This window comes from Tauraco erythrolophus, chromosome 4 (genome assembly GCF_009769465.1).
Source record: "Tauraco erythrolophus isolate bTauEry1 chromosome 4, bTauEry1.pri, whole genome shotgun sequence".
Taxonomy (NCBI): domain Eukaryota; kingdom Metazoa; phylum Chordata; class Aves; order Musophagiformes; family Musophagidae; genus Tauraco; species Tauraco erythrolophus.
This window is the reverse complement of record NC_141468.1, coordinates 429,512-456,357: the sequence shown is the minus strand read 5'-3', so window position 1 is coordinate 456,357 and position 26,846 is coordinate 429,512. Positions and strand designations below refer to the sequence as shown.

Here is a 26,846-nt window from a genome sequence, read left to right as displayed (position 1 = left end):
TTTTTGCAGTGTCCCACACGCAAAGTCTGCACGGACACTGCGTAGTACAGCTGGCACAGAGCCCGGCTGCACCCAGCTCCACCCCAGCCAGCTCGGGCACCCATAGTGTGGCCTTCACGGTGGGTGGCCTTCTCCAGCCAGAGCCGGGACGATTAACACCAAACCAGCTCTCCCCCAGCTAACTCGGGTATGTCTTCGGAGCTGCCACCGAACCCTGCCTGCGGTGCACGTACATCCCCAGGGGCCTCCTTGGCACGGGACCGCCCGGAGCAGCGGGACAGCCTGCGCCAGGCAGACGCGGAGGCAGCACCCGTGCTGCTGGACACGCAGAGCGCGGCTGCCGCTTCATCCGACCGAGCTCCAGGGGCTTGATCAACCCCTGGGGAGGTCAGACCTGGAGACTCGCGGGGCCCGGCTGGCAAACAGGCATTCCTGCTCGTGCCCAACAGCAGCCCAAAGCACCGCGCCGATTTCGGCCCTTCTGCTGCCCCACCAGAGCCGGACGTGGCGGCTGCTCCCCGCGGCGGCGGTGCCAGTGCCGGTGCCGGGCGGGAGGCTGACCCACAGAGCTTGGCTCCTTTGGGCTGAGCCTTCCAGTGACAAGCAGGGGCCGGTGGCCTGGGCCGGTCCCTCGGGGTGCACCGTGCGTGCGGGTGCGGGGCGGAGCGGGTGCCGGCTGGGTGGCCGTCGGGGAAGGGAGGAGCCCCAGGATGTGCGGTTTCACTCACCCCCTTTTCTTCTCCGCATGGAGGCTTGGAATCAAGAAACAAAAGACAACATGAATGGCATGCACAGTTCCTGCTTTCATTCCCAGCTCCGGCCTCGCTGCCTGCCTGCTGTGCCTCTGCCCCACACGCTCTCCAGCCTCCCGGCATGCTGGCAGGATCAGCGGAGTGTTTGCCTGCCTCGCCAGGGGCTGTCGGCTTCGCCAGGGGCTCTCGGGATGGAGGCTCAGGCAGGGCAGAGGGGCAGCACCCTGTGCACCCCCTTGGCCCCGCCGCCCCTCCATGGGATGGCCAGTGCCTGGCTGGGCTGGCACCGCCGCAGCCGGGCTCTCTGCCAGCCCCACCGCAGGGACCGGCCCTCCGCTGAGCCCTCCTTGCTCCGCTCCGACCAGAAATGCCGAGGGAAGGTGCAACGCCAGAAGGAAGCAAGACCAGGAGGACGGCTGGATGGCATTTAATGCCCGAGCCACGGAGGAATTCTTTTAAAAGCTTTTAATGCCTCCCTGCTCGCTGGGGCGACACAGCGGTCTGCACCGTTCCCAGTAAATGCCGGGAGCGCAGGACAGGAGTGCTGTGTTAGCAGCTTGCTGGGAATCTGCTTTTCCAAGGGGACCGGCACAACACGCAGCAGGAAAACGTTAAGGTATGGCCACGGGCACATGGGATGTGCTGCAGGACAGGGACAGGCTCCAAGGAAAAAGGGGCAGGGACCGTCCGACAAAGCTCCTGTTGAGAAGCTGCTGGCAGAGCCGTCCTTTCACCAGCACCCCATCCCCTCGGACAGGGAGACGGGCTCTGATCGCGCACTCCCTGCGGCGCGGGGACACGGACCTGCACGAAAACTGCCCCTTCGCAGTCAAAGCCGGAGGATCGACCACCGGAAGGCCAAGTGCGGGAGGAGGAACGACCCCCGTTTAAGCCGGGCTGTGCTCCCTGGGGCTGCGGGGTGGGACTGGCTACAGCCCAGTCCCAGGACCAGGGATAGGAGGGACTGACCACTACAACTGCCCGGAAAACGTGGACCAAGACCCACCACCGTCTACAAATCCCTCTCCCAGGAGACACGGGCAGCGGCCTCTCCCGGCCCCTCTCCAGGTAGAAGAGTGGCGTCGTCTAGATGCAAAATCCTCTGGGAGCCCTGGAGGACTCATCCTTAATATATTCCCTGGCATTGTTATTTCTCTGCTCTTCGTGACTTCCCTCTCCACCAGCGTGCTCCCCTCCCCCTCGAGCCCAGCAGCTCTGCTTGCCAGAACAGGCAAACGGGGCCCGTTCCCTCGCACCGCTGCGGGATTCTGCTGTGGGGGGTCATCCCACGGCACAGCCCACACCCACTCGCTGTCCCACACGGCCAAGTGCCGTGGCGGGGGTGTCCGTCCCTCTTCAAAGGTGCCCGCGCGATGCGTGCCAGGCTCGACTCGGGCGCAATGCTTGCTGAGGACGGGCACAAGCAGCCGGGGAAGGCGCTCTCCCGGAGGCAATGTGCCACCTGCGCGTGCAAGCGGGCACCCACCGCGCTGCTGGGACCCACAACTGAGAGTGAAAACACGAACCCTGGGGCCCGGGCAATAGCTGTGCAAAGGGGAGAGCAAAAAGTGGAAGAAACGGGCTATTGTGCATCCTCTCCTAATGGCTGCTGGGAAACACAGCGCCCTCAGGTTCGGAAATAAAGGCCTGGAGACACAGGGAATGGGCCAGGGTGAAAATCAAGACAGTGGGCTCGGCACAAAATAAATGACAGTGGCCACCAACCAGCTGATGCAAACCCTTAAATGCTGAATTTTGTCCCTTCACACCCACGTTCGGGCGTGAGCCTGAGCCCTTAAGGTCTATTTCTTTCGGGAGAGCTCCGCAGGGTTGGAAAGCCCGGACACGCGCTTAGGACAGGGAGCAGAGCGGAGCGAGGAAGGTCGTGGGCCTTCCTTCAGTGCCCTGAAAAAGGGAAGGGGTGGCCGGGGGGTCTCTGCCACGGTTCGTGCCCCTCAGGTGGGTTCTCCTCCCAGGCAGGACAGGGCTCTGCCCCGCGCAGCCTCCGTGCCGCGGCCAGCGAGCACGTCTGCGCGCGTCGCCACGCTTTCCAACAGCAGGAATATAAACGCGGATAAAAACCCAGCCGAGGCGCGAGCCAGAGCGGCAGGCAGCGCCGAGCGCGGCGCCCTCTCGCCGCACCGATGCTCTCGGCGGGGGCTCGCAGCACCTCCGGCTCCCGCCCCGCGCCAGCCCGCAGCGGCCGTGTCGGCAGAGCCAACCTCGCATGTGCCAGAGCCGCACGCGGGCGCGTGGCTGCCCCGAAGGCTCCTGCAGAAGGAGGGGTCCCTCCCCATTGCCTGTGCCCGGCTGGCCGCTGCTGTGCCAGCCAGCCTCCCCGGCACTGCCACTGCCACCGCGCACGGGGCACAATGCGCGACAAAAGGGGCAAATTGTTCCGGGCAGAGGGAAGGGACTGCCCTTTGGAGGGTGCGTCAACACCGGTGCCCTACAGCCCTCGCCTGGGAGGGTGCTACCGGGGGCAGCCCGGTGTCCGGGACGGTGGGGGCTCAATGAGATCACCAGAACAGACAGGAAGACCGAGGGGCTTCGGCACAGGGTACCTGAAGCGAGGACGGGGAGGGGGTGGAGAGGCTTGAAGAGAATTTCGGAACATGTAGATGGAAGCTGGGATACCAAAGCATCTGGAAACGTGGGTAGGCTCTGTAGTGACAGCAGAGCGTGTTAGCGTGTGTGCATGTGCATGTGTGTGTGTACCGGGGGGGGGGAGCGCAGCCCGGGGGGATGCCAGCTAATCCGGCGGCATGTGGCATCTGCTGGAGGCAGAGGAAAATAAAAATACGGGGCGGGAGGAGCGGGGCGCCTGACGGACGGGGCACGGGGGCGGCGAGCCTCTCCGCGGGCACACGGAGGCACCCAGCGGCACCCGGCGTCCTGCCCCCGGCCGCCTCTGCAGGGAGGCGGCACTGCAGGGGTGCACTGGCTCTCGGGGGGCCCCCCCGCCCCCACGGTGGTGCCGGTGGGCTCTCGGCCCCCCGCGCCCCACGCGCCGCTAAGCGCGATGGAAACCTCAGCGCGGCAGGCGCGCGCGTCGCCTCACGCTCATGCAGCCCTCTGGAAAACGGACGCCGGGCGAGCATTCCGCCCGCTCCGGCCGCGGCTCCGCATGCTCCTCGTGCACCCCGGCGTGCGCGCGCGAGCCCCGGCACCGCCGCTTACCCAGCTCCTCCAGCTCGGCCGTCATGGACTTGGAACGCAGCGTCAGGGTGGTGCTGGGCGCTCTCTTGGGAGGCGGCGGAGCTGAAAGGAAGAGAGACGGCATTTTGCATTTCTTGTCCAGGAACTTACGAGGAGTGGCCAGATGCAGGTGCCACTTCTTCTCCACAGCCTGGATCTCCTCGTACTCGCGGGATGAGGAGTCGCACTGCTGCAGGATCTTATTGAGGCTGCGCGTGGAGGCAAACTTCTTCATGGTCTCGGTCGCGCCGTCCCGGGGCGCGGAGGGGCTGGCGGCTCCCGTGCCCGCTGCCCAGGCTCCCACGGCCCTCAGCGGAGGAGGAGAGTCCAAGTCATGTCCCCGGGCTGAGCCTGCCCCCCGGCAGCGACCGGAGATGCTATGGCTATGAAAGCCTCCCGCGAATTAGCTCTGTCTCAGGCAGCTGGCCGCCTGCCCGCGGGACTCAGCACCAGCTCTGATGGCTGCTTCCCCTCCGCACGCGCCATGGGTGGAGGGTAGGAGGGAGAAACGAGTCCAGCAGGCCCGATCTCAGTCTCTCGTTCCCGCCTCGGCGCGGCGCAGCCCCCAGCGAAACACAGCCCACCCACCCTCCTCCGCCGGCGCGGCCGTGTCCAGGACGGGGCGAGGCTCCGCGGCCCTAGCGCAGCGCTGACGGCGGCCGGCTCCGCGGCGGGCAGCGCAGGCACATGGCTGGCATGGGATGGTGCGGGGCTGTGCCGGGGCGCGGGGCTGTGCCAAGGGGCTGCCTAGGCGGGCCGGCCCGCGGGGCTGCCCCGGAGACGCCGCATGCCATGAGCCCACCGGAGCGGGGACGAGTTGAAGGCTCTTCCTCTTCACTTGGGGTGCCTCCTCCTCCTCGCTCACTCGCTGACAATGCTGGATTCAACGCTCAGGCATTGCCATGGCAACCCGAGCTCCAGGCTCTGCCGTGCTGCCTGCATCAGACCCTGGCAGGGGCGGATTCGGCCACGAACCGTCGGTCCCACCCGAGCTCCAGCACCCCTGGGAGAGGCGAGCCCCGGCCGGGGGACACGGGGGTCTGGCAGCCCCCGGCCGTGCTGCAGCCAGGGTCCCGCAGAGGGGACTCGCTGTAGTCCCTGCACCCTGTGCTGGAAGACTCCGTGGGCTCAGGGCAGGGGCAGCGATGGGCAGCGACAGGCAGCGATGGGCAGCTGCTCACCCACCAGCTGTGGGGCTGGAAGCACCAGGAGAAGCACCAAGCGGCACTGGTGGCGGTCCCAGCCCCGATTCCCGAGCCTCAGCCTTTCCACGACTCGTGCTTTTGTGCCGTGACAATATAATTGCAGATCTCAGTGTCGGCGTGCAGAGCTGCCTGCCTCCCCCACGCCCTGCGCGCTGCGCTGGCAGTGCCCCGCTCCCGTCCCCCCGCACCTCCATCCCCACCACGCCGGGGTCCCGGCCGTGCTCCCCCAGAAAACACTCCTGCCCCACAGCTCCCCTCCCCACACACAGCCCAGAGCGGGGGCGGACAGGGACAGCCTGCCTCGTGCTGCCAGCTGCTCCCAGATGTGCCCTCGCCTTCCACAGCTGGTTGCCTGTGGATGAAGTCCTATTCTCCACCACCAGCTGCTCCCAGATGTGCCCTTCCCTCCACCTCTGGCTGCCCCTGGCTGAGGTCCTGCCCTCCACAGGCAGCTGCTCCCAGATGTGCCTCCAGCCTCCCTAGCTGGCTGTCCTCAGATGTGCCCCTGCCCACAGCGGTATGCCATGATGAGTCCCCCTGGTACACAGCTGGCTGCCTCCCATCCAGCTGCCCTCCACAGAATCATAGAATCATAGAATGGTTAGGGCTGGAAGGGACCTTCAAAGGTCATCTAGTCCAACCCCCCTGCAAGGAACAGGGATATCTCCAACTAGATCAGGTTGCTCAGGGCCTTGTCCAACCTGGCCTTGAACGTCTCCAGGGATGGAGCATCCACCACCTCTCTGGGCAACCTGTTCCAGTGTTCTACCACTCTCATAGTAAAAAATTTTTTCCTAATATCCAACCTGAACCTACCTCCCTCTATTTTAAAACCATTACCCCTTGTCCTATCATAACTGGCCCTCCTGAACAGCCTCTCCCCATCTTTCCTGTAGGCCCCCTTGAGGTACTGGAAGACCGCTATAAGGTCACCCCGGAGCCTCCTCTTCTCCAGGCTGAACAGCCCCAACTCTTTCAGCCTGTCCTCATAGGAAAGGTGCTCCAGCCCTCTTATCATCTTCGTGGCCCTCCTCTGGACCCTCTCCAACTGGTCCATGTCCTTCTTATGTTGGGGACTCCAGAACTGGACGCAGTACTCCAAGTGAGGTCTCACGAGGGCAGAGTAGAGGGGGAAAATCACCTCCCTCGACCTGCTGGCCACGCTCCTCTTGATGCAGCCCAGGACGCGGTTGGCCTTCTGGGCCGCAAGAGCACAGTGCCGGCTCATATTGAGCTTCTCGTCCACCAGTACTCCCAAGTCCTTCTCCTCAGGGCTGCTCTCGATCCAATCACCACCCAGTCTGTATTTATGCCTGGGATTGCCACGACCCAGACGTAGGACCTTGCATTTGGCCTGGTTAAACTTCATGAGGTTGGTACGGGCCCACCTCTCCAGCCTGTCGAGGTCCCTCTGGATGGCATCCCTCCCTTCCAGCGTGTCGACGGCACCACACAGCTTGGTGTCATCGGCGAACTTGCTGAGGGTGCACTCCATGCCACTGTCCACGTCACCGACAAAGATGTTGAAGAGGGCCGGGCCCAACACGGACCCCTGAGGGACGCCACTTGTGACCGGTCTCCACTTGGACATTGAGCCGTTGACCACTACTCTCTGAGTGCGGCCATTGAGCCAATTCCTTATCCACCGAGTGGTCCATCCATCAAAGCCATGACTCTCTAATTTAGAGAGAAGAATGTCGTGCGGGACAGTGTCAAAAGCTTTGCACAAGTCCAGGTAGATGACATCCATTGGTCGACCCTTGTCCACCGATGCTGTCACCCCATCGTAAAAGGCCACCAAGTTGGTCAGGCACGATCTGCCTTTGGTGAAGCCATGTTGGCTGTCACCCACCACCTCCTTGCTCTCCATGTGCCTTAGCATGGTTCCCAGGAGAATCTGCTCCATGACCTTGCCAGGCACAGAGGTGAGGCTGACCGGTCTGTAGTTGCCCGGGTCCTCCTTGTTCCCCTTTTTAAAAATGGGGGTTATGTTCCCTCTCTTCCAGTCATCGGGGACCTCGCCAGACCGCCACGACTTCTCAAATACAATGGCCAGTGGCTTGGCAACTTCATCCGCCAGTTCCTTCAGGACCCGCGGATGGATCTCATCAAGTCCCATGGACTTGTGCACCTTCAAGTTCCTCAGATGTTCTCGAACCTGGTCTTCAAGTACAGTGGGCGGTGGTTCATCCTCACAGTCCCTGGTAGTTCTTTCCACAGCTTGGGTGGTAAGACAAGAGGCTTTACCATTGAAGACTGAGGCAAAAAATTCATTGAGTACCTCAGCCTTCTCTATGTCCCGGGTAACCAGAGCACCAGTATCCTTCCGGAGGGGGCCTACATTCTCTTTGGACTTCCTTTTGTCCCCTACATACCTATAGAAGCATTTCTTGTTGCTTTTTATATCCCTTGCCAAATTCAATTCCTTCAGGGCTTTAGCCTTCCTCACTTGATCCCTGGTCACTCTTACAGCTTCTCTGTATTCCTCCCAGGCTATCTGTCTCCGCTTCCATCTTCCTCCAGATGTGCCCCAGCCAGATGCCCGCCAACCCAAGGGCTGCCGTGCCCCGCTGGCCAGGAGCACATCAGCCCACATCAGCCCACCACCAAACTGCACCTCAGGCCCCACCTCTGGCCGAGGGTCCTGGCTCTGCCCTCGGGGCCTGGGGCCCGTGGGGCAAAGGCCCAGAGCCTTCTGGGGCCCCATGGCCACCCTCCCCTGAGTGAGGGCAAGTCCCACACGCGGCCGCAGCCCCAGGACCGGCCGTGCCCCTGGCACATGGGGCAGTTCCCAACCACAGCATTCCCAAGAGAGGACAGGCTCCGCACTGGCACCCCCCACCATCACGGGAGCCGTCCTCCACCCTGAAACTCGCCGCACTCCCATAGGCACCATCCTTCACCCCGGCACCCCCTGCGTCCCCACGGGGACCGCTCTCCACCCCGACAGCCCCGTGCGCAGCAGGGACAGCTCTCCACCACAACCCCCCCTCCCAGTGGGGCCAGTTCCCCACAGCACCCCGTGCCCCCTGGAGCAGGGGCAGTTCCCCCACCATGACCTCGCTCGAGGCCGAGGGTCTCAGCTCTCCCGCACAGCTCTGCCGCCGGCACCGCGGGCTGCAGCCCTGCTCCGGAGGAGCAGCCGGCTCCGACCTTCGCTGAGCACACGCGGCTCTGCTGCGAGAATGGAGTGGCCGCTGTCCTGCAGCCTGGCTGTGACAGGACCCGCTGGAGACCTGGTCGGCAGCCGCCGGCTGTGCCCGGCTTCCCCAGGGTCGGTGGCACTGCTCTGCCCCAGCCCCTCCACCCGAACACCGGCCCGGTCCTCCTGCGCGGCTTCCAGCCACCGGCACGTCCCGGTGCGGCAGCGCTGTGTGCGGAGGTTTCTGTGCCGAGACGGGCAGGTCCTCCCCTCACGGTGCCCTCCATGGTGCCCTCCTTCCTCACCAGCCACAGCCCAGCAGCCCCCCGGCCACCCACGCGTGCCTGGCTCCTCCTGGCAGACCCGGGTTTCTGCACACCCGCTCCCGTTCAGGCGACATGCCCCCATGTTCAGAGAACCCCCAGACCCCACACCTACCCTTCTTCCGAACAACTTCTTCCGATTCTGGCTTGCGGCTGACGGAAACAACCTTCATCACCAGGTGGTTCCCCCCTTGCCGGATCAAGGAGACCACCTGCTTGTGCCCCACCTTCACCACGTTGACACCATTCACCTAGGGCACAAACAGAGAGAGCGCGGTGTGAAGGCTGCCGGGTGCACGGGGAGCGGGCAGAGGGCAAGAGCGATGGGTGTCAAGCCACAAAACCAGATGATCCTGTGTCTCTCCATCTCCTTTCCAGCCTGGCATTTTTGTGTTTAAGCTGTCCCTGCAGGATGTCACCTACCAGTGACCTCAACCTTCTGGAGAAGCTGAGGAATGTGCCACTGCCCAGTGCAAACCAGTGCGCACCAGGGCTGCAGCCAGGTGGCATGAGCCAGACCTCCCACTTCTGACTGGGCCATCAAGGCAGATCACCAAAAATTTGGCACTTCCCAGTTCTGCCTGGGTATTTGGGAACCCCGGGGAGGCTCCTGGATCTGCAAGTCTTGAGCTGCGCCACAGGTCTGCGAGAGGCACTGGAATAACACACCGACCAGTTCTGGAGCTGGGGAAGCTTCTTGCACCTTCTTACAGGGGCTGTTTCTGCAGCCACTCCCCTGCTACCAACCCCCCCCGCCCCCAAACCCAGCACAGCCGTGCGGAGGGATCGCCCGGACAGCTCGGCCACCCTGTCCCCGCCGGCAGCAACCCGAGCTGCACAGATGGAGACGCTCACCTGCTCCCCATCTACCGACACGCTGGTCAACGCCGGCCAGGGGTCTGCAGGACACACGCTGAAGCCCACTCCTGTCATGGTTTTTAGCACCAGCATAACCTGTGAGTTCCCTGGACAACGAGCAGCGGGTCGTGACGGCAGGGGAGGCAACCTCAGGCACAAACCCAGGACATAGATCAGAAAATGCCACCGTGGGTATCTGCCAAGTAGCAATGAACACAACGGGGGCATCAGACGGACCCTGGCTTGGGTGACAGAGGTTTAGGTGTAACGGGGACGGAGATGCCACAGTTCACACGCTTCACCGCTGGCAAAACTGGTTTCAACTTTTGCAGCTTAGTTGCCCACTTTGTAAAAGAACCAGAGGTGCCAGCACCCCGTGGCAGTCACTCCTGACGCCCGCGCTGTGCCCCAGGGCTGCTCTACTCTACACGTAAGGGAACAACCGGTGGCAAACAGCAGAGGAGTGACTGTCTGCGGGCAGCAAATACAGCAGCACTATGTTACCGTCCACGTTAGCGGTGACGTTCCCAGAAGCGGAGCACTCGGAAGACAGGTAACGACGGGATTTCCGTTGTCCATGCGCATTAGTTTCGTCTCCCAAAGCTCCAGCCCAGCAGCGCTAGAGCTAAGCTGCTGCGTGCCATCGGCTCCAGGTCTCAAAGACACCAGGAGATGGAGAATTCATCCCTCCCTCTGCAGGTCTGCTCCAAATGTCTGCTGATTCCCACTGCTTAAAAAACCCCCAACCTGCTCCCATAGCACTATCAAGACACTGGTTTTCCGCCCCAGGCTCTGGTGGATGCCCTCCTCTCCCGCAGTCCCACCTGCCGCCCTGCTGGCACCATCCCGGTGCCACGGCACGCGGGACCACGAGCACAGACTGAAACGCGGAATTGTCCCGCGTGCTGCGAACTTCGGCGTTTCAAGAACGTTTGGGTTTCATGTGTTCCAGCTCCAGCTGGAGATGGTTCCCCTTTAGGGCAGACTGAACTGCTGTTTGAATGGTTAAAAGTACGCAGGTTACGCCGTTTGCAGTACTTGAGCTGCAGTGCTGTTTGCTGTGAAAAACTGTAAAAAAGCTAAAAATGAAGAAAGGGGTTGAAGTGAATTCTGAAATGGAACATCAACATTTTCTGAGATGTGAAGTTTTCAAATCAAATATTCAATTATTTGATTGACTCAATTTTGATTATAATCGACTCAATAATTATTCCATTTGCATGGAAACACAGGTTTTCCTCAGGAAATTTGATTTCAGTAAAGTCACCACCTCCTCTAGTTAAATCACCTCTTAATCTCCTTTTTGGATAAACTGGATGGCACGGACTGGATCCTGGAGCACGGTTATCCTCGTTTTCTCCTGATCCAGCCCCGCAGTTTTCCGAAGCACCGTGGCACAGCAGCACCCGGCGCATCCCCAGCACCGCAGCCCGCGCGGCCGCCGCACACCGGGCGCTCACGGGCCGTGACCCCACGTTTGTTTCTAGAACACGTACGAAATCACAGAGCAGCATCGGGCCCTGAGCGGCGTCCTGCGGGGACCCACGGGAAGCCCCGGCCCCCCCAGCTCCACGCTGGCCGGTACCCACCAGCACCCGCCACTGGGCAAACTTGTGAACGGCTTCCCGGGCGCTCCGCTGGGTTCGTACCCGCGGCTTTCGCAATGGGCACGTCACACAGAGGTAAAAAACCGATTACATCTCAACGGGCACCTTTGTTGAACAAATCTGATGCCCCAAAGAATGAAATGAAATTTGTTCCGTGAGGTTTTCGGCTGGCAATTTTATTCTGCTCTGTAACTCCTCGCCGATGCCTACAGGATCTGGTGGTTCAGTTTTTGCCAGCAACCAGTGTCAGACTGGCAGGTTCACAATTAACCTGGTCCCCCCTGCCCTTCCTCACGCCAAGCGCTCTGCCAGTGCCCCGGCGTTGCCCCAGCATCATCCAGCTACAAAAGGCAAACGTGACAAATCCCCACCTGGAAGATGCTCACGGCTTCGGTTACTCATGGCTCGGGAAGCGTTTCATCATCTGCACGTGACACGTGCACATCACCCTGCTCCCTTCCAAATGAAGACCGGAACACTGACGGAACAGGCCTGTGCTTTCTGTTTCATTTTTCATCACCCAAACTTGCCCACCCAAATGGACGGCAGTTCAGATTTTTTAGGTTACTGGAATGCAGAGAAGAAGGAGTGGGAGGTTTCACCCCGCGGGCTGGAAAGGTGGGACCTGCTGCCCCTGCTCCGTCCTGGCGCAGCACTGGTGGCACACACCAGGGAACCTGGTCTCCAGGAGAGAGAGTGCTGACTGCAGTGGCATCGACTGGCAGCAGTGCGATGGGAGCACTGGGTCCTGTTGGGACATCCAGTCTGGCAGACTGCTGGCGTTTTTGCTGACAGTCAAGTGACAGGTGGAAAATGTTGATTTTTCAATTGTTTTTAACTTGGTGAGATCAGGGAGGAGGAAAAGGTACCAACGCAGTCAGAGAGCTTTTTCCCACTGTGCTTCCAATGTGCCCACAGATGGACAACTCCTTCAAAAGTCCTAAGACATCAACTTAGACTCTGTTGTACAACTTCATCCACCGCTGGGCACTCCTTGGATGTCCAGAGCACGAAAAAGCAGCCATGGTGAGAGCAACACTGGCTCCACAAAGCACGCCGAGGGCAGCCGTGGAAGGCAAGAAGAACATGGCACCGGCCAGTAAGTGCAGGGACTCTCATGCCACGCTTGTCCGAGACTGCCAACTTGACCCTGCGACTCTCTGAAACACCCTTAGCCAGAAGGTCAACTCAAAGCCACAACCAAACTGGCCAGAAAGGAAGCAGAGATGGGTGAGGTTACGAAGTCTGCAAAGCAAAGCCTGGTCACCGGAGCGAGAACGTGAGTAATTCGACCTACAAGAAAAAAGAACATCTCTGCTGCTGTTCCAAAGAGAGGGAACAGCACATTAAAGGTCTTTCAGTGATGGCCTCAAAGCACCGGTCCCACCTTGCCAGGCCGTTTCCGTGAAAGACGGAGTAAAACCCAGCAGATGCTCAAACCCAGGAAACTGCAGCTCAGCCTGACGGGCAGGAACGGCATCTTGCAGAAAGCACAACAGAAGAGCAGTCAAGAGGCTCAGGTAACACAGGAGGAAAAGAAGAATGTTCTACAGTACAGCTGACCACAGGGGAGACTGGTCAGACAGTTGCTTGTCCTGTGCAAGAATGTCTGGGGGAAAAGACCATTTCGGAAAAACACAAAATCCTGATTCACCCCCGGTTCCTGGTGATGCCCAAGAAGATGAACTCTGCAACTGCAATCGGCTTTGGCTGAACGCTCATCTGAGCAAAGTTTCTCTAACAGTTGTTCTTGAAAAATTCCAAACACAGAGAGAAGAATCTCTCTGAAAACAGGTCAGCTCACCGAGGAGATGGCAAGAAGATTTCCAGTCTCGCTTCCGAAGTGGGCTGACTCAACACGGCACGGTGAGCTGCGTGTGCTGCGATGGCAGAGCCTGCGCCGAGGCTGGGTCCGTACCCGACATGGCGGTGAGCTCTCATCCCAGAGCAAACCAGTGGCCTGAGACGCTGTCCCACAGCGGGAAGGGAGAGCCAAGGGAGACCTGGCACCAGCACTCACAGCCGCCTGCCCGCCCGCCAGCGGGAGCCGTGACGGCCAGTGGCCCCGGCGCAGGGTGCCGAGGGGGAGCAGGGGCTGCGGCTCGACGCTGCTGCCGCTCCGCCGAACCGGGAGAGGATCTCAGCCAAACCATCCCCACCTTCCGCAGCACCGAAACGTCCGAGCTGGGCACACCACCATCTCCCGCAGGAGAAGGAATAGCACTTGGACACGAAAGGAGGAGGCAGCAAAATGAACAAGGCAAAACGTTTCATCCCTCCGAGCAGAGCCGTGCAGGAGGATCCCATCCCTGCCACACCGCCAGCCTGGGGCTGCCTGACGGCGTCGGTGCCGCGCAGGGGAACCGCCTGAGAGACACACACTGAAATCAGCTTTTGGTCCCAGTCTGGGAAGTGCAGAGATGAGACTTCAAGAAGATGGGCGGCTGGGAGCCCTGCCCGTTGAGTTAAACACTCCAAAGGATTGCTGGTGCTCAAGGCGGGAGGTGTTGGAGTGAGAAAGATCAGACAGGCAGTGGTGCAAACGTGACTGGTTTTGATCCAATGATAAACTTCCAGCTTCTTGGGCACAACTGCCTGATGTGGATGCCCTGCTCTTGGAGATATGCTTCTGGCCTGGAAGAAGACAACAGACCAAAACTCAAACCATGCAGAAAGCGTCTACAAAAGGTAAAAGAACATACACAGAAACGTGGAGACACTATGTCAAAGTCTGGGCATCATGAACTGCCGCCACTATCTTCTGAACAGTCAAGTGATGCGTCAATGCTGATGGGCTCCACGAGGACTCTCTAACTGGGAGAGAGGGCAAAAGGCAGCAGAGGGGGCACCATTTAGATACATGCAAAGTAACACTTCTAGGGAAGAGCCACCCAAACATGACACACGATGCTGAACATGGACCTGGTGGGTGCAGCTCCAGGTAGGTCTTGACACTGATACTGACAGCTCTCAAAAATCACGGGCTCCGTGCACAGCAGCAGCCAAAAGAGCCAACAAAATCTCTCAGGGAAGAGATGGAAAGCAAGGTGGGCAACGTCGCCCGGGGCTGTGCTGATCCTGCACATCCCGCCTGCAGTGCTGTGCGCCCGTCGGGTTCAGCATCTCAGGGAGGAAGCGGTGGAGCTAGAGAAGGTCCAGAGAAGGGCAACTAAGGTGGCCAAGGGGACGGAGCAGCTGCCCTACAAAGACGGACTGTGGAGGCTGGGAGTCTCCAGGCTGGAGAAGAGAAGGCTCAGGGAGACACGTGGCCAAGGCTTACACAGCTCCCCGAGGCAGCAGGTACAGTGAAGGCAGAGCTGCTGCTCACCAAATCCTGCAGCACTGGAAGGAGAGGGCTCTCGATGGGACCAGTGGCAGATCAGATCAAACCAGACAAAAGCAGGACTTCTTCACACAGCAGGGAATGGTCTGGGGCTGCTGCCAGGGGAGGCCGTGGAGGTGGGCAGGACTGGCAGGTTCAGAGAGAGGTTAGAGAAATTCCCAGAGAGCAGGTCCATGCACAGATTGACACAGGACCAAGTGGGATCAGTCCCCACTGCAATGGCATTGGATGCTGGAGGGCACAAGGAGAACCACAGAATCATAGAATGGTTTGGGTTGGAAGGGACCTTAAAGATCATCTAGTTCCAACCTCCCTGCCACGGGCAGGGACACCTTCCAAAGGTGGTCAGGCACATGTGCTCTCCTTACGGACCATCAGCCTGGCCCAGTGGGACATTCCATACATTCAGTCTGATCCCCCCCATATCCCAGCTGACAAGGGCAGGAAGCTTTAGTAGTCTGTCACGGGAGAAAATGTCCCCATTCTCCTGATCATCTCAGTAGTTTTTCTGTGCTCCTGTTCCAGCCTGAATTCACCTTTCTTGAACACAGATTTCTAAGGTGGTGGACATTACTCCAGGTGAGCTCTTACCTGACTTGAGTAATAGCACTGATACTTCCCCCCTTGTGAGAGACCGACAAACTGCTGACCTGCAGCAGAAGAATGCTCTGAAGAAACAGGCAAGGGCTACGTGCTCAAAGTCCAGGGAAAAATGCAGGAGTGACTGACCAGAGCTGCTGCCACGAACGCTGAACCAGTCTCAACACCAAGGGGAGCAGAAGGCCTTCGCTTTACATCAACTGGCCGCAGCAGCCAAGTGGAGCATCCGGCTGTGCCAGGCAAGTGGGTCAACCAGCTCTGAAACTTCGTCCTTGAATTGATGAGCAGACTGCAAACGTGTCCCTCAGTTAGCAAGACCAGCATGGCGCAGCAGGACTGTGTCACTGGGCTAGCCCAAAAGAAAAGATGAAAATGGAACTACAAACAGCAAGAACTCAAAGGCAGCAACGGGCCTGAGCTGGCGTCAACCACTGAACGTCTTTGAGGTGAGCGGGGACAGCCGGAGCCATGACGGTGAGCAGATTACGGAGACTGGTAACGAGAACCTCCTCTGGATGGTGTTAAGCTGCATATTGCACCGGCAACACTCGGCCAAGTGTGATTTATATTTGTATTTAATTTAATTTAATTTAATTTACATTGCTGTACCACTCTGCTAAACCAAAATCCCACGTAATGTCAAATAAGGGGATTTGGTAGGAAAGACTGAACGCGTCGCGAGTGGAAGATCTAAAAGCAGCTGGTCAGAGAGCCCTGGACCGTGACCTGTGTTCCACACGTCTGGCTGTTCTAAAGCGTGAGAAAACTTCCTTCTCAAGGAGATGCCACCTGTGTGGAGATCAATGGCACCTCCACGCAGTCTCCAGCATGGTGCTGGGAGTGCTGGGACAAATGAAATGTTTTCAGCTAAAGTCACACTGTGGAAAAAAGAGAACAGAAATCTGTCCCCTTGCAGGGACGGAATCCTTTAACGGCGACTGGTATCCAAAGCTATCACAAGGCAGCGTGTAACTGTTGAAGGAGGATGCAGGTACTATCCCTGAAGCTTCAGCAAGCATGCTGTGGTCTGTTCTGGACACTTCATTACCCAAATGATGTTAACCAGCGAGAAGCAGCTTTGAGAACACACAGCATGATCAGAAAATTAGAAGGGCTGAGTTCTGAGGAAAGGCTGGTATCTGCCCACACCTTCATTACGCCGTATCTGTCTGTACATCAAAAGCCTGACCCGACAATGATCACCTGAACCACGCGTGTTCCCAGGAAAAAGAAGTCACTTAGAGGAACGTAAGCTCTGAAGCCTGAAGTTTGCTCTGCTCCAGAGCTCCATTATAGCCATCTACCAGGAGAACAAAGGGTCCACCCACCAGGGTATGCACAGACCACTGGACAAAATCAGGGGATCTGGGGGTAAATCTTCAGCAGCAGGAACAAACCTGCACGCTGCTCCAGAGAGCAGAGCTCTCCGGACTCCTGGTTGCCACCTTCACCCTTTCAGCATCGTGAAACACTCAAACCGAGAAAGGCTGTGAGATTATCCACGTCCTAAGATGCTCCCTCTGAGAACTTGAGCTCTAAAGTCTCTTTCCCACCCCTCCCAGGCAATCCCACTCTCTAGGCATAGGATGTACTGGTGCAGAAAGGCTTTGAAACGGGATTTCACTAAAATCCATAGCTCTGGTTATCCAGGGGATCTTCTGCACAGGCACCGAGATCTGCAGCGAGCTCCTCCCTCCCCGCCGGGCGCTGGAATCGGATACCCCACGCCAGAGCCATTGCCCTCACCAGCCCGGCTTCGGCACGCCGGGCGGGATGGACTCCTTCAGCCTCCAACTTTTTCCAGCTCATGAATCATTTTGAGGCTCTTTCAGAATTCAGCTCAGTATCGTCAGATTCATCCCGCGGTGCCAACGTCTGACTTGCCCATGGTGATGTTCCAGTGATCTTCCAAAGCTGCAACCGGAATATCTAAGTCCGCATAACTCCGGAAGTTTGTCCTTTACATACACAAAATATCTCTGCCGCATCCTACGCAACCAACTAACGGAAACACAATTCTCCTGCAGAAGCCCATGTCCTTTGCTGAATTACATTTCTCCAGGGTGATTTCCCATCCTGGAACCTCCACCCTTTGCTCGCAGACACGTCGCCTTGCACGGCCGGCGGGAGCGTGGCTGCTTCGGCAGGAAGGCAGCTCCTTCTGCGGCAGGTGCTTCTCCGCTGCCGTTCCCCCGCGGCCGGTGACACCTGCCGGCCTCACAAACGGAACACCGGTGGAAGTGGCGAGCTGCAGGGATCAAAAAACGTCAGGAGACCTCGCTGGTGATGGCCCCCCATGCCAGAACCTTCTCCTTTGCAGACGTCTTATGGAACGTGCCCCCGCTTCTAAGCCCCATTTGTTCTGCTAATTCCATTCACTGGAAGGTTATTCCTACCTGAGCCCGGGGTGATTAAGGAAGCCCAAACACACCAGCAAACACAGCCCTCGCTTCAACCGCTCTCACGACGGTGTCAAGAACAGGCAGCAGGTTCTTTTCCACCTTCCATGGCCCCACACTGTATGGGATTAACTGCAATTTCATCCTCTGGTTCTCTGCTCATTGTGCTCCGAACGAAGCGCTCCCTTATCTCAGCCGCACTGGGGCTGAGCTAAACACGCCAGAGTTCCCGAATCACCTGTGTGATACCCTCAGACCATCGGAACAGCACCGGTCCCCTACCAACTCCTGGAGATTTCATAGATGACCAAGATGAACACCAGTGGTCCAGCCAACTCCCCAGCTCGGCTCTCCCAGACACTCGGTACGTGTTATCCAAGCCTGTTAATTTGAGTAGGTTTATTTTTAGCAAATACTATCTCACTTTCTCCTTGGTTACAGCTGGGAAACTTTCTGTTCCAAGCACATCATATGGGTAGATACATCCTCCTGATTTGTTCCAAACTCAGAACAGAACATTTCTGCCTTTTTTTTCTTTTTTTTTTGCACCAGAATATACAATTTTATCATTTACATATAGAAATGGATCTCTACCAGACTTTTTTTTCCCCTTCCTTCTAATGCTCTAAAATTTCTTATTATCTTTACGTATTGGCCTTTGATATTTCCTTTGGCTCCCCTTATCAACCTCCTACACACTTCAGCTCAAATTATCCGCATTTCCTTCTCCCTCCCTTGCTAACCTTTCCAGTGAGAAGGGGACACATGTGTCTGTAATATTTAACGGCTCCCTCATTATCTCACCCAAGTGGGTGATGCCTTGCCCAGCAGACTTTTCCTCCCCGATTTTTGGATTGCGTTTAGCAGCATGTCCTCAAACAACCCTTAGATTTTCTTAATTACGTAAAATTCATGTTCCCAAATATCAAAACCTCTGAGGTTCAGAAAAATGGCACTTCTCCCTCCCCAGGAGGCACTCGGGGGCTGCCGACACGCGCTCCACATGATGGGCACATGTCGGATCTCCTGCTGCACTCGCACGTTTTTGTCGGGAGCCATCAATTCCTTTTTTTTTTTTAAATCTGTCAAATGAAATTCATAGTAGGTGACATTATCTCACAGCAACAGTACTTCACTGGAGGCAGACAGGACACGCAGGACACGTTCCCCTCTGCCACAGCAGGTGTTCTCCTCTGCCGAGGGCCGGTGGGGTCCGTGCAGCCCCACGCACGCCCCGCGGCTCTGGCGGGAGATCCCGGCTCGGTCGGTAACGGCAGTTTTATCCCTGTCAACGATGCTGCGCACAGCTGTGTGACACAGAGCCAAATCACGAAAATATCCACAAACACGTATCTGGATTTGTGTCTGATGTCCACAGGTCCTGCTCTACACGCACACGTGCTCCACGACGTGTAAAATGGAAGTGTCTGCACAGAGGCTGCTGTCTACATCGCTCGTCACGGGCTCCTCAAGGGAAAAAGTCACGGATGTAAAGCCTGCCAGGCTCAGAGGAAGGCACGAGGCTGGCCCCTACGGACGGTGCCCTCAGATCCTGGTCAGTCAGAGCAGGATTTCCAAAGCCCCATGACCCGGGAGGTCTAACCCCGTCTCAAGCCATGGCAGTGAGCCAGGCGAGCACGGATTGCCCAAAGCTGTCATTGTCCATGTGTGTTCCGCCCTGGTGCTGGGCACGGAGGGGAACCATCCCAGACACCTCTGCAGCACCACCAGAGTCAAACTCCACTTCGTTCAAAGGCACCTCATGAAGCCCGTTGCTGAGCTCTGCACAACTGCCTGAACCTTCACAGCTTGAAACTGTCCCTCAAGAAACACCACATCTTTGTGCAACTGCGTTTCATCCAGCTACATGACACGGTACCAGCACATCCGCTTCCCTGCCTGTTAGAGATCAACCACCAGGAAGCAGAACATCTCCGAGGAGCACTGTCCATAAGCACCTTCACAGAATCATGGAATGGTTTGGGTTGGAAGGGACCTCAGAGATCATCCAGTTCCAACCCCCGTGCCATGGGCAGGGACACCCTCCACCATGTCGCTCCAAGTTCAGACCTTCAAACTCTGGTTGAGCATCCTTCCACCCAGGACTCAGGAACAGCCTCTCTTTGTCTCAGCAGCGTCTGCAGGGTTTGCTGCCTCAGGCTGCCCCAGTGAAGGATGGAAGGGTAGAGCCCACCGACTCCTCTCCTTCTGCCAAACCTTTCAGTTCTCAGCAGGAGAGCCCAGAAGACATTGTGACTGCGCCCTGGATGCCGAACCCCTGGGAACGTGTAGTCCTGAGCAGTTACCCTCCTTCCTCCTTCAGTTCACTTACCTACACATGTCCTCGCTCAACGGTTCACGCCGCGGCAACACTGAAGCGAAGAGGTGACAAGAGCAGACCGAGCTCCTGGCTTGGGGAGGTGACACCACCGCCCTCCCCAACCCCATGTCTCAATGACGTTGGGTGTGGTGCGCACTGAGCTCAAGGATGAAGACGCTTCCCAAAGGCAACCTGGAGGATGCTGAGCCCTACTCAAATATGGAGAGCTGCCGGCAGCTCCACTTCAGCTCCCAGACAACGTCCTGCCCTGTGCTCTCTCTAGCAGGATGGGCTCCGAGCTCACGTGCTGTCTTCTCGGACACCTCTGCTGCAGAACACCAGATGGACTTCAGCTTTCCGAGAAGCAGCCCAAAGGGAAGGGGGTGCTGGTTTTCAAATTTTTGAGATCTCAGGAACAACCCACCCACCCTGTCATTTAGGAAGACTGGACATTTCTGCAGAAGGCTTGCTTGATAAGGTAGCAAGCTCCTTAATGAACTAAAATGCAAAAGCACACACAAGGAGAAACGGTGAGGGGCACCAAACCAACACAAACATTGCATCATGCACGAGGGCCAACATCAAAAGACCAAGGCCCAGCTGGAGCAAAGACTACCGAAAGACATTAAGCAGAACAAGGACATCTTGTAGTGGTGCACTGGCACCAAAAGGAAGTTCAGGGAAAATGCGAGTCTGCTGATGAAAATCAGCCATGGACAGCACAGACACAACCAAAGTGCTGCGCTTGGTTTTACACCTCAGTGTTGATGGACAAAGTGTGCTCCCAGACCTCGGAGCAGACAATGTAAGACGGGCAGCCAGTAGTGGGGGAGCAACAGGTCAAGGACTTCTAAGAAGAGCTGCTGCATCCAGGTCCACCAGCCTGGTGGGATTCAGCAGAGGAGCTGAGGGAGTTGCTGAAGTCTCACGAGGCTGCTGTCTATTCCCCAGGAGATACCACGGTGATTTGGAAGCTCCCTGCCAACTGGTCCATAATCTGACACTCACTTTTGAGAAGGGAAGGACAGTCAGTCTTTCCTCAGCTCCGTTAAGGCCACAGAGCACACCTTCTTCATGAGCAAACATTTGAAGGACAACAAGGCAAATGGGAACAGTGAATACGGATCTCCCTACAGCGAACTCTGCTTGACCAACGCAGCTGTCTTCTGTGACAAAACAACTACTTCTGTGGGCGAGGGGGAGTGGTGGATGTGACATACCACGGCCAGCAAGGCTTCTGGCACCAACGCCCATGGCATTCTCAGCTGGAACCTGAGGAGCTACGGAGCAGACGCAGGGACAGCTGGGTGGGCTGAGAACTGACTGGACCGCTGCGTGGAAAGGCAATGATTAACGATGAGCTGGCGAGGAGCAACGTGCTCCAGAGGCCAGTCCTGGGGCCCGTCTTGCTCAACACCCTCATCAACACCACGGATGACACAGAGGACACCCTGGGTAAAAGCGCAGGTGATACCGAACTAGGGGGAGGATCTGACACGGTGGAACGCAGAGCTTCAAACCAGAGCGGCCTCGAGAGGCCAACACAAATCTCGTGGGGTTCAACAATGGGAGGAAGAAAGGTGTGCATCTGGGGTGGACCAACCCAACACACTGGTCCGGGCTCAGGAGAGACTGACCCAGCAGCAGCTCCGTTGAAGAGGCTGAAAAGGGTTTTGCAGCGACTGCCCGGCTGAGCAGGAGCCTGCAGCACCGTCCCACGGAGAAGAAGGCAAGCCACGTGCTGGGCGACGTGCCGAGCCACCTGCCCAGCAGATCCAGGGGTGTTGTCACCCTTTTGACTCAGCACTGGTGAGGCTGCACCTGGAATACTGTGCTCAGTTTTTGGCCATCGAGGTCAGGAGTGACAGGGAGAAACCAAAGAGGGCCCAGACCCAGATGGTATGACAGCAGAAGCAAGCAGCCTGCAGCTTTTAAGCTGTATGAGCCAAACTCTTCCTGGAAGTAGCAGGTGATGTAACGAATGTGGCCAACAGTCTTAAATTGTGGTTTGGGAGGTTCAGGCTGGACTTCTACTTCAGCAAAAAAAAATTCCCCAGGAAGTGGTACAGCCCCAGAAAGGCCACCAGAACTTCAGCACCACCATCCTGCAGAGGGTTTCCAAGGCTTGGCCAGACAGAGCCACCGCTGATCTAACGTGGTCCTTCTCGGGGTAGGATCTCAGGGAACCCTTCCAACCAGCACTTCTACAACTCTAAAGAGGAGAAAACATACAGCTGTGGCTTCAAAAGCTGGCTTAGAAGGAAAGTCAGCCCAAACTTATGGTTTCACTGGAAAACACTAATTCATTGATGGAAAAACCCTTAAAGATCCCCCGAGAGCCCTGACAAGGAGCGATAGGACAATATTCTCTCCACTTTCCCACTAGAAGATATTTGGAAACTACTGAGACACACGGTCAGGGGACTAACAGAAAATCCATTTTAGGATGTAAAAGAGCCTCACATGTAACTGGGACACAAGGATAAGGATTTGACAGTACCTCAGGCTGAAAATATGGTCCAGCAAGCCACGAAAACGCATCTGCTAATTGTCTTTCTGTAAAAGGAGCATTTCTCACAGGAAAGGAACAGTCTCCAGAGCCATCTGACACCCAGGCCACCACGTGGAAAGCTGCACGGTTTCCAGAGACAGCTGAGAACCAACATCTGGGAGCCTGGAGATGCTGCAGAAGCGCACGCAGCAGCCGGAGGTAGTCGCAGTGACGGGAAGTGAGAAAAAGGCGCATTCTCAGCAGAGTGGCCACGTCCTGCCACCACTGAAGGTACAGCTGATGGAGGCATCTCCAGCAACACATCCCAGTACGGCTTTTGGAGCAGGCACAGAACAACGCCAGGCCTGCTCGGGCAGCACAGGGTCCGGGCTCTGGTGTAACACTCTCGCCCACTGCCACACGACTCAACACACCAAGACATGAGGAGCTGGAGGAAAGCCTTAGAGCTGTGATGAGGCCTTGTGCTATTGAAGTTCTTGGTCCACCATGAACTGGAGATGACTTCAGTGAGACAGGTGGACTGCCGTGAGCAAGCGAGCACTGTGGAGACGGGGGAAATGACTGGACCCCCTCCTGAGGCAACGGAAATAACACACCCAGAATCACGTCCAAAGTCCAAATCTCCAAACGAAAGCGTTGTGTCCAGGAAGGGTTTCCTTCTGCTATGTCTGCTGCCAGAGGGCCACCAACAGGACAAACTCACAGCGATCTCAGCGTTATTCTGAGTCTCCAGAGAGGTCAGCACCTCAGAGCGTACGGATGCCGCAAAATCCTCCCACTTCACGCTGGAGAGGCATTGCCGGCGTGTTGTCAAGGCTCTGCCAGCCCTAAACCTCAGAAGTACCAGCGGCGATTGAACAACCAGATATGCCCACAGCGTCGGTGGCACTCAGATGGTAGCGGTTCCTCTGAGAGAACCTCCCAACAGCACAGAGAACAAACCCCAACTGCCCCGAGGAGCTGCTCTGTGTTTGGTGCTTCTCAACCACAGTGCTACAGAATAAGGTGCTTTTTGCCAAGCGACCGCAGGGCTGGGGTTCACCTGGCAGAACATGCTGTCCACAAAATGGGCACCTACCCTGGAAGAAGTTGCCCTGGGATCCCTGTCAGGTCAGGGGAGAGCTGCCCAGTGAATCCACCGGATTCATCACATCCTAAGGCAGACCCCAGGCTAGGTCAGATGAAGTAACTACTCCCCAAGTTGCATCTCCACGTTTATTTGGTCTCCACAGGCAGAACGGGCAGGCCAGATGAGGCAGGAGGTGCAGGTAGCCAGGTGACCGAAGCCTAAAGTGAGGTGAGATGAACTCCCCCCATGAACCTCCTCACAGACCTCTACCAAAGGCCGTGAGACCATCTGTTCTGCGTTGTTGCAGCAGCTCTCTGGGTTGTGGGACCACAGTGGTATGTAGGGAATCAGAGTGCCTCATGGCTAGTTGGCACCTGGATGTTGGAACATGACCACGAGCACCAGCAAGCCGGTGCCAGCCAAACCAACCCGAGAAATGCAACCACTCGGCTTCACGTCCAAGCTGTCCCCCAAACACTCTACTTGGGGGGCGTGCAGTGGAACTGCAGCTAAAGAGATGCTGAGCAAACACGGAGGTTACTTACCCAGCTGTTTCTATACACAGAAACACTGGGAGAGAGGGTGAGGGGTGGTGACCTCAGCGCTGGAAGATCAAGGGCAGAGCCCGATGCCTCTGATCTGTCTGCCCTGAGCAAGCAGAAGCCCTGGGAATTTTCTGTCCCTTCACGTTCCTGGCGCAGCCCGTGTCAACCAACACAAGAGGCCGGTGTGTCCGCGGTGGATCTGAATCACTCGTCACAGACGGGCACGGTCAGTCACCCCGGAGAAGGGGCAGCCTCCATCGGTGAGGAACCGACGGTCTTGCTTTAGAAGACTTGATGACAAAACGACTTGGCGAGGTTCATGCGCTTGTTTTGGCATAAGAATCTGCAAAATCGGCAGGTGACGGAGATGCTGAGCGGCCACTGCTGGAGTTTCACCCGGACTGCTTTCCTCCAACCCTGGGCACACGCACCTTTTGGAGGTCCCCGGGCTTTTGGTAGGTCAGTGAAGGATGCTTCCACCTGGAAGCACAACCAGAGCCTGACACAGTGGCCACGGAGGGGCCAAAATAGGAAACGGAGAGACGGGGCTTACGAAGGAAATGACGGGGTTATGAAGTAACTGAAAAACTAAGAGCAAGAGTGAGCTCGTGGCAGAATGCGGAGGGATCGCGAGACAACGGGAAGCGGCTCTGCCGGAGCCGCCGGCAGCCTGGAGGGGCGGCCCGTGTCCTGCACATCTGCCTGACGCTCCGCAGCCCAGCCTGACGGAGACCGGCACACGGAGCACGGCGGCACGGGATGCACCTCGCTGCGCTGCTTGTGTGATACGTGGAGTGACCCGTGTCCCTCCCTGTCCTGGGGGCTTCATTCTCCTCAGGGCAGAACTTCCTTGCTGTGAGCGTGGCACCGAAGGGGTGAGGACAACCAGGTCCGGGCACCTGGCAGTTCCCCATCAAACCTACAGTGCGAGAGATCTTAAGTAGTAACAAAACTGGGATCAGATTCCCACCCAAAACGCTTTGCAGCACGCAGGGCTGGGCCAACACCCAAAGCAGGAGGTCCAGCATGTTGTGACCATTCCCCACGTGGTTTCCTGGGATCAAAAAACGAACCTGTGCACTCCAGTACGAAGAGAAGGCTCAAGCGTCCAGACCTGAGAGAGAGGACTTGAAGCACAACAAAGGAGCAGAAAAAGCAACGAGCCCAGAAGGTGAGGGCAAAGAGACATACCCTCTGGGGAAGGAGAGCAAGGGCTGGACCTCCCAGTCTGTTACGGTCCCGTAGCGCTGCAAAGATTTCCTTCAGAGGAGCGGGGACTCGGCTGCCGTGAGGGACTCGGCTGAGAGGGTGAAATTTTGAAGACGCTTCTCCTGACGCTTGGATTCCCGTGGATAGGTGGCACCGCAGGATCGAGGTTACGTCTCGCCGCAGCTCCGGGCTGCCTCTGCCGCAGCGCGGAGCCAGAGGACAATCGCGGTGCAGAAGCGTTCGGGAGTGGGGCAGCCCGGCAGCAGGTGCTCCTGCTAAAACTGGGACCAGCAGGAGATAAAACTCCACCAGAGAGGGGCGAACAGGAGGTGTCCATGGCTACGTGTGGGATGACGGGTCACCCCTGTTGAATTATGCCATTGGAGGTTGATCACCACAGTCGTAACGGAGCAGAGGAACACTGGCAGCTGGAGGAACCCAATGACCTGATGGGTTCCTGAGGAGCACCCCGGCTCAGCCACCCCCAGGGCCATGACAGCAGGAGGGTCACCCCCAGTCTGTGCTCAAGACCCATGGGATGAGTTGTGGGAGAGGCTCTCTCCAGGTCACCCTGTGGACCAAGGGGAACTACTGCCTGTGAGGGTATGGAACTCATTATGGGATGCCAGGACAAGCATTCTGGGATTGTGTCAGACCCACTGAGATGCCCAGTGAAAGGACCAAAGGCAGGATGGTGGATCAGGCAAGAACAAGCACAGGAGAACAAAGGGTGAAGAGCGTGGAAGAAGCCAGCTGAACATACCAGGTTGCTGCTCAGTCTGGCCATGCCCTGCACCTGCTCACCATGCTCTGCTGTGGCTTCTCACTGCACCACTTCCAGCCATTCTTCTGGGTGAGGCTGCGCTCTACGTTGTGTATCTTTGTGTGTGCATCCATGGAGGTACTGCTGCCGGCAACTGGGGAAGGGGCTGTGGGTGGTAGGGTCCCACGGGTGCTGGGGTGCCAGCAACTCCAGAGACAGGACTGCATGTGTACTGTACGTCAACTGATGTGTAGGTGCATTTAACCTGTGAGGAATCGTTATGCTGGATTGGGCAGTGAGTAGGATAAGAGACTTGGAGCCAGGCATCGGAGAGGCCATAGACCTGGGGCAGATCACAGAATCACAGAATGGTTTGGGTTGGAAGGGACCTGCAAGACCATCCAGTTCCAACCCGCCTGCCATGGGCAGGGACACTCTCCACTACACCAGGTTGCTCAAAGCCTCATCCAGCCTGGCCTTGGCCACTTCCAGGGATGGGGCAGCCACAGCTTCTCTGGGCAACCTGTGCCAGTGCCTCACTACCCTCAATGTAGATACTGGAGGTCTGAGAATTTGCTACTGGAGGGACCTGATTGACCAGTGGGTTTGAGTCAGCTACTGGTACGGCCCCGTGCCCTGAGCAGCTGCTGGACAGACCAAGTGTCTAAGGCCAGTTCATGGGGAACCAGTGCACACGTGTGCACACGCATGTCAAGAGATCCAGGTACCAGCAAGTGTGGTGGGGCTGTGGGTCTCAGGTTCACACGCTCAGGTGCCAGCAACTGAGGAGACTGGGGGAGCCAGGGGCCAGCTGCTGGGCAGACTGGGGGTCCAAGGCCAGCTACTAGAGGGATCCATGCTGTACATACTTGGGTGTATACGTTCTCTGCTGACAGGCTCTCATGCTGATCAGCTGGGGAGGAACAGGGTCGGGCCCCTCGTGCCGTCTGTACTGTGTGTACTCTGTGTGTGCGTGTGTCCCCATCGGCAAAGCACGCTCG

General features: G+C 57.6%; 1 protein-coding gene across 2 annotated transcripts in view; it reads right to left on the bottom strand.

Annotated features, from left to right (window-relative positions):
- The window catches only part of SHANK3 (SH3 and multiple ankyrin repeat domains 3), a 343,838-nt gene that overhangs the window by 39,299 nt on the left and 277,693 nt on the right, over positions 1-26,846 (bottom strand). Inside the window, exons 16-18 of one of the 2 annotated variants that reach the window (XM_086609695.1) lie at positions 8,736-8,871; positions 3,933-4,013; positions 729-752 (exon numbers count right to left, since the gene is read on the bottom strand). In XM_086609695.1, coding sequence (XP_086465821.1) covers positions 729-752; positions 3,933-4,013; positions 8,736-8,871 — 241 coding nt within the window. The remainder of the gene's footprint in view (positions 1-728; positions 753-3,932; positions 4,014-8,735; positions 8,872-26,846) is intronic. The other variant, XM_086609696.1, reaches the window with a different exon arrangement.